The sequence below is a fragment of the Lygodium microphyllum genome, chromosome 3, assembly GCF_053477565.2.
Source record: "Lygodium microphyllum isolate KBCC chromosome 3, Lygodium_microphyllum_v1.1.10, whole genome shotgun sequence".
In the NCBI taxonomy this organism is placed as follows: Eukaryota; Viridiplantae; Streptophyta; class Polypodiopsida; order Schizaeales; family Lygodiaceae; genus Lygodium; species Lygodium microphyllum.
Genome location: NC_141137.1, coordinates 155,909,658 through 155,917,247, shown reverse-complemented (window position 1 = coordinate 155,917,247; position 7,590 = coordinate 155,909,658). Strand labels below are relative to the sequence as shown.

General features: G+C 43.6%; 1 protein-coding gene across 1 annotated transcript; it reads right to left on the bottom strand.

The window, feature by feature from the left end:
• Positions 1-1,793: 1,793 nt before the first annotated feature.
• On the bottom strand, positions 1,794-4,416 carry LOC148039068 (putative indole-3-pyruvate monooxygenase YUCCA9). The gene is made up of 4 exons (XM_087674955.1): positions 3,287-4,416; positions 2,813-3,061; positions 2,598-2,720; positions 1,794-2,483 (listed from the first exon to the last, which is right to left on the bottom strand). Exons 1-4 carry the CDS (start codon positions 3,992-3,994, stop codon positions 2,148-2,150), a joined length of 1,416 nt encoding a protein of 471 aa, XP_087531081.1. The 5' UTR covers positions 3,995-4,416; the 3' UTR covers positions 1,794-2,147.
• Positions 4,417-7,590: the final 3,174 nt, after the last annotated feature.

Here is a 7,590-nt window from a genome sequence, read left to right as displayed (position 1 = left end):
GTCCTAGTTATTTCCTGAGTGCATGTAGTATACAGGATGTATTAGCCCCTATATCATATAAATGCAAGTTTGAAAATGTTTAGATGGAAAAATATTTGACATAGTGTCATTTAGAACATGTAATCACAAATGTGTAGCAATTTTTTTTAATTACAAGTGGCTATCTTGGCTTTGTTGAAAAGCATGTCCTATCATCATTAGAGTGGCCCTTAAAATTGATTTTATTTCCCATGTTGTAATTTATCCTAAGCTAGACCTTAAAGAAAGTGCCAAAAGTCAATTCTAGTGGAGACATTGTTTATGCAATTTTAAGATACATTGATGGTGTATTGGTGGCTTTTTCTAGAGAATGTTCAAATGGACTGCTTTTTACTGCCATGGCTGTATTAATAATCTCATTTTAGGAAGGGCTGAATTTGAAGGAAAAGGTATATGTAGTGGGAATCATGTGAAAGGTCAAAATCGTTCAGTTTAAACTTTTCGTTTAAATAATGTCGGGAAGAAATGCCACATTATGTGTTCGTTTGCACCAAGTGAGCCTGAGAAATCCATAAAGAGTAGCTCATCAGCTTAGGTAGAGGCCACGAACATAAAGGCTGTTTTGTCTTTGGAGTAACTAAAAGGCAACTTTTAGAGAGAAAGTTTTTGCGTTGAGATTGAAAAACATGAAGATCAAGTTCTCGACTTGAGCCGCGCGCGGGAATCAAAGCCAAAATAATTGAGGAGGAGAGCACATAACGTATTAGCCTATGCGGCCAGTTTTAGGCGTTCACAAAGCTATTGGTGTCGAGGCATTCTTGCAAAGCGACGTGTATGTGATTCGTGAAGGGCTAGTTTGTCGCGGGAGTTTGAATCGATAACTGCGGCTGATTCTTGGAAGCAAACGGTAAGATAAAAGAGAATTTAGATTGATAAGTCCTTGCTCAAGTGAGCATGCCGACGGAAGTCAACCTTAACCAACGTGAGGGAGAGGTTTTGTGTAAAGCTTTGACTTCGGCATGGTCCTCACCGTTAGGATGCGGGGGTGCTTTCAAGGCTTCCCTACGGGCATATTCTCGGGCTTAATTGGAGGCTTTTGTGCTTGAGCTTGTGGATACAAGGAAAACGGGGGTGGTTTGACGAGGGATTGTTTTACGGTTTTTCATGCATCATGCGGTGGGTGAAACTGTCTTAGACCGTAAAAGCAAATACGATAAATCGAATTATTAAGTAAACCAGTCACTGGCTGTATAAGCTTTTCTGAGTAAGATAAGAAGCTGACGGACATATAAGCCAGTCACTGGCTGTGTAAACTTCTCTGAGTAAGATAAGAAGCTGACGGACATGGTTGGTTGCATGCAGCTCTCTATAAGGTAGGTTGACGAGTGCCGCGAGACGGATCTCTCTCTCTCTCTCTCTCTCTCACATTATGTTTTTTAAAACTTATTCTCAATTACAGAAGCCATGTACAAATTAGGTACGCATCCATAACGGAGAAAATCGTATGCATTCCTGTGCATTATGATCCCAAAGCTGCCTGAATAACGTTTCAACTTGTCAGAGTGCGAATCTTAAAACAACGCGCGTATAAGGTACTACAGTATCGGGGGAAAGCGACGAGTACAGAATGAACTGTACCCGGGAACACAGACACAGAGAGCGAGACAGAGAAAGATGCAAAATTAACTTAGAAGTACCAGGCATGCGCTTAGCCACACCACATTCCTATCGATGCAGGGTTTTAACAGGTCCGATATTCAACAGAGCACCTTTAAAAGTGGAGAGACAAGAATACTTGGACAAAAGGACTGCCAATGAAGATTTTATGTTCCTTAAAGAAAAGGAAAAATGTAGCCCACTTCTACATGAGAATTATCATATCACTAGTAAGTGTAGGCATATCTAGCTATGATAATTAACGACCACATTGGTACAACTCTGCTCGTTGTAGTGACAGCAATTCCCCGAGAAGCTGTTGAAGGGTGGGAGAGAATATATATTCACAAAGGAAAAAGGTCAAAAGAGAACAAAAAGAAGGCAGCAGCTCATTATGCAGCAGCAAAAATTGTAGTGTACACAGAGGGATTCGTGATGATTGTCTAGTTGATGATGATGGCCTTGATGGCGATGATGACGATGATCTTGATGACGATGATGATGATCAGGTACTATCGTAGCAGGTACTCCGCCATGGAGCAAGGTCCCAGTAAGTCGTCTCGACATACAGACAGAACATCTTCTGTATCATTGGTGCAGCTCCTGCTGCTTGGACTGGCTGGCTCCATGTCTAAGATACTAGTGTCCCCACTGAGATCGCTGAAATCCGGGCCAGATGGGAATTTCCTGGTTTCGCAAATGTCTCTAGCGATAGCTTGCGCGTCTGTGGCCCCCCCGAGAATGCCCTTGTTGCACAATCCAGCCACATACAAGCCATTCTTCCCTCTCCAGTTGTTAGGACAGCGCCCGTCTGGCAAACTGTCCCGCCGGAAAAATCCATCCTTATCCTGCAATCATCAACCAAATAAATGTTACAGTATATACACTTTCACCTTAAACCTGATCCTTAATTCACACCTAATCTTTCCACCACATTGCATGCATGCGTGCTAATTTCTTACCTTGAGCCATGATAGTACGTTGCTCCGGTAACCCGTTGCGAGGATAACTGCATCAAAGCTCTCAGTGGTTCCGTTTGAAAATCGAGCACCTCGTTCTGTGAGACTTTCAATGGCCGGCTTTATCTGCAGAATAAAAAATAAAGCTCAAAAACTTGCACAAAGTCTACTTATAATGCGGACTATGTTGTGAAGAGTGAGATAAATGAATTATCTACCTTGATGTCGCCGCTCTGTATTCTGGCCAAAGTGCCAACGTCCAAAACGGGTGTCTTCCGCATTTTAAACTTGAGCTCTAGCGGTCCGGCCTTCGGCCTCTTGATGCCATACGCTGCGGTATCGCCGAGAACCAGTCGGCTGTGGAACACCAGAAGATTGTCAACCATCCACATGGGAAGCGATTTCATCATCTTCATCGCCACTGAGAAAGTAGACTTTCCCAGCACTTCACGTGGAAGCACGTGTAACTGAAAACCGAAACAATCAAGGTCAGAAACCGACAAGCAGCAAAACGCACGACAAGTATAATAAAGACATGCAAGATGCATTGGCATGATGATGACGACGATGGTGATAGACTTGCTCCTTCGCAAAACCCTAAATTCCTAGTTCTGTCTATTGCGCGTTCTTGTTTTCGGCTCTACTTCACCTTTTCAAGTTTTCCTAGCAGAAGTCAGAGAAAGCAAACTTACAGGACTTCGAACAACGATTGACGTCTTCGCTTCACAGTTGGCCAGGTCAAGTGCAATCTCCATACCAGAGTTGCCAGAGCCAATGACAAGCACCTTCTTGCCTGAATAATCTTCTCCATTTCGGTACTGGCTGGAGTGGATAACACTTCCCTTGAAGTCCTTAAGACCGGGGAGATCAGGGACGTTCATCTCAGCGTTCTCGCCTGTTGCAATGACCAGCCATCTGCCTTCATACTCCATCTTGTAGGTTTCAACATGCGGACCTGAGACCTCCGTCTTAACGCGCCATTTCTGGGAAGCCTCATCGAAGCCCGCCCACTCGACTCGCTGGTTGAACCTCGGCTGCAGTTCAAATTCCGTAGCATACTCCTCGAGGTAGTCGATGAACTGCTTTCTTGTTATGAAGGTGGGGCAAGACTTATCAAACGGCTTTAAAGGAAGCTCGCAGTACTCTTTTGCTATGTGCATTCTCAGGCGATCATAGGTTTTTTGCTTCCACAGCGAGGCTATGCAGCCCGCTCGCTCGAGCATCACAAACGGCACGCCCCGTTTCTTCAAGCAAGCGGCTGTGGCCATGCCTGAAGGTCCGGCTCCAACGATGATAGCACCATCGACGGACTCGTAACGGAAACTTCGCCCAAGGCGCAGCGCTTCACCATCAAAACTAGGCTGCATCTTGTTCAGCTGTTCAGCATCAAAACTAGGCATCTTGTTCCGTTGTGACCAGCAAGGAAGAACAAAGGTTTTGAAAAGCGAACGAAGATGCAGCACAGAGGTTCAAGGTTGACGGTGAAAAGAGTGAACTAAAGGTTTGTGAGGCCAATGCAGTTCTGTTGCATGCGGGCTAGAGATAGATGACGCAGGAGGCGATCTAATATTGTACTGTCGATACAGCAGGAAACCGAGAAGGAACTAATGCAGGAGCTGCTGGAGCTAAAAGAGGCTCCGAGAAGAGATCAGACAAGAGAAGGAAAAGCACTACTTATGGATAGAACCAGAAAGAAGGTGTGCGTCTGTGTATGCGTGTATGTTTGTAAGGGAAAGCTAATAAGCGTTCGCCATGAAAGCTGAAGGTAAAGCTTTGAGAAAGCGAGAAAAGAGATTAGACGACGAAGAACCCTAAAGGGATACATGCTCCCACGTATTAATATAGCCCCGCCTCCTTCCTTAGGAGGAGGCCCGGTCCCACGTGGCGAGAATCCGGAGGCTCGGCTATTCTGTTCAATTGTCTCTCCGAGTCTCCGCTCTTGATATTTTGCTGCCCTTTTGAAGAAATTGTTTGGTCTGGGAACTTGGGAAACATTCTCTTGGGCCGCCAAATTTTGTGGCCGGCCAAATTTAGGGCCGCTGTACGCCAAATTTGGTTGTCCCCGCCCGAGAACTTTGGTCTTGGCTACGTCCCCGACAGCGCGCACTTCCAAAAAGGCGGAGGCGGGCCCGGGTGGCGTGGCCATGGCCCATTGGATAATTTGCCAACCGGGGATTGGGGCCCACCCGCGCCAACCGATTTTGTGGATCTCGATTAGACGGGAGCTGGGGAGGGGAGCTCGATTGGCTGGATAGCAGTTTCGAGTTTGACTGAGGAGATTAACACTAGTTAGTAGTAGTACACCTAATTTAAGTGGGGAAAGAACAGCTGCTTAATGGGCAACGTGCCATTGGAGCTCAAGGGACGCGTGGGCAATGGGATTGCTGCCGCCGCCATCCCGATGAGAGTCCCCCCCCCCGGCCCCCATCATCTCCGCTCATCACGCTGCATGATTTTCCTCATCATCACCTTCATGTGCCCAATGCCCACATGAAAATATTAACCCCCACATTTTTGCTTATTATTACCCTCCTTGCCCTCATTCATGCATATATACCAATCCCCCACATGCCCTTCCCAGTTTAGCTGCATTCCCCCTTACACCCTATCTCCCTTTTGTTTATACCCCTTTCTACCTACATCCCAATGAGATTATTATCCCCCGCCCCCCACCACCACCACCATTATGGCCCAATAGTGAAAGCAAGATCGAGGATCTCCTTTCTTGCCCCTCGCAAACCATGGGCACATGTTGCTGCCTGGACAAGCTAAAAGCCACCACCTAGAGTGCCTCACCTTGTGCACCGCCTCACTTCATGGGACAAAACAAAGCTCAAATCCACACAATGGTGGAAAAGAAAGTTGGTCAATCCTGTTTTGGCACATGAGACTTAGGGTGGCCCCCTTATGTAGCTTCCCGAGGTTAAGATAACAAACAACCAACTTCCCAACGACTAGCTATCACTTTCCTAACTTCTAACTTCAATATACATTATGAAGTCTACATCACTTCCCTAGAAAGACTAGTTCTAGGAAACAAAGATTGTGATATTTCTCCATTCTATTTCCATCCATGTGTTTGTCTATGGAGCATAACCATTACATTGGTGGTATAACTCCTATGGGAAAAACTTGGCATATAAAAGACATTAACAAAACATTTCCTAGATGTCCTCACTACACAATAGTACAAGTATATGCACAAGCATATGTATTCATGTATGTATGAATCATCTCCTCAAAACTCCTTTGATGTTTGAGTATCTGATGCCTACCTTGATGCATACTTACATTAAAACACTTTGGAATCTAGCTTGCATTTTTCAATGTGAATGTGTCTATGTGGTGTTATATAACCAGCATTGATTGCACCTTTTTCACTAACATATGACACACCATAATATCATAATAACAAGTTATTCAAAGAGGTAGAACTTTGCTTTGCACATCATTCTAGCTAGGGGCCTATATATAATCAAAATAGAAGAAAAATTGTCACATATTAGGGATATTAAACAAATAATAAGTGTTGTAAGTTGAAGGGTTAGATGTTGGTAAATTGGGATGATTTCCATGTGTTTCCATTTGCATCCATGTGCATGTGTGTGTGTCTTTGTGCATGCATGTGTGCCTATGTGCATGTCTATGCATACATGTGCCTCTTGGTATACACATCTAAGTGGTGATCTTCCCAAGGAGGTACATAACCCCTATGCTGTGGTGGTCCCTTATAAGGATGTATCTTAGATTGATTTTAAGGGGCACAGGGATGAGAGAGAGAGAGAGAGAGAGAGAGAGAGAGAGAGAGAGAGAGAGAGAGAGAGAGAGAGAATTAAACAATTAAGATGGAGCAAATAGAGCAGGACATATTTAGCTTATTATTTGCTTATTTTTGTGAAGGAACACTATTGGTTTAAGATAAATGACTATGACCATATATTTACTTATTTCTATGAAGGAACACTATTGCTTTAATGTAAATGGTTTGTGAAGGAACATTGTCCGTTTAAGATGAATTGCTAAGACCATACATTGACTCAAGTTGAACATTTGATTATTAATTATAAATCCATGAACACAATTATGTGGTTTTAGCATTGCTCCTAACGGTGTGGGTGAGAAGCTCATGCTTATTGTAGAAGGTTGATGGTTGCAGAGGATCCCTTTAAAGTTTTTATATCCTTCAAACTCTCAATTCTTAACTCTTAAAATCTAACAATGCCATGTGAGTTTTACTCTATGCCATGTGAGTTTGAAGGATCCCTTTAAAGTTTTTATATCCTTCAAACTCTCAAATTTTAACTCTTAAAGTCTAACAATGCCATGTGAGTTTCACTCTATGGCATTCCATAGGGATTTAGTATGTTCTCAAATCCATTATCTCCTCTCTCTAAGGTCTTTTGGGTTCCCAAGTCTTGTGGTTTCTAAGGTTATGCTAACGAAAATTTAGAAGTTCTAGTCCCTCTACTTTTGGCATATCCTTTGTCTAAAGTGATAGAGGTGGTAAGTGTAAATAGAAGCATCTCCCGCCCATTCGACCTTATAAGGTCCATTTGGCAAGGTTTCCCCATTGGCCCCTCTTTTTTTTTTGCAATTGTGTGACTGAACCTCTCCTCCAAAAATTGGACATGAAGGTGGAGTCACGATTAATCAAGGGATTACTCAATCTCAAACAACCTTCTCTTTGCTCAATTCTTTGCCACTGACAACACTCAAATATTGTAGAACAAATGTTTGGGAATAATTTACTTGAAACCTACAACACTTTCTCTGAAAAGATAAACAAGCACAAAATTGAGTTAGGCCCCCTAAGTTTGAAAGACTCGGAACCATGGCTCGATAACTTGACTTTCAAGATAGTGGTGTGGGGCCGAACATTCAGATATCTAGGTTGCCCCATGGGTGTGGCTATCATCAAACCAAAGGGCTGAGTGGCTATTCTTGAAAAAGTTAATCACAAGCTCCTTGAGTGGAAGACAAAGCCTCTATCCTTCAA

Excerpts from the sequence above, each read along its gene's own strand:
- LOC148039068 (XM_087674955.1), bottom strand. The coding sequence starts at position 3,994 with ATGCCTAGTTTTGATGCTGAACAGCTGAACAAGATGCAGCCTAGTTTT. Across the intron at positions 3,062-3,286 it reads CAATCGTTGTTCGAAGTCCT|TTACACGTGCTTCCACGTGA; the intron begins GTAAGTTTGCTT and ends TTCGGTTTTCAG. Across the intron at positions 2,721-2,812 it reads TACAGAGCGGCGACATCAAG|ATAAAGCCGGCCATTGAAAG; the intron begins GTAGATAATTCA and ends TTTATTCTGCAG.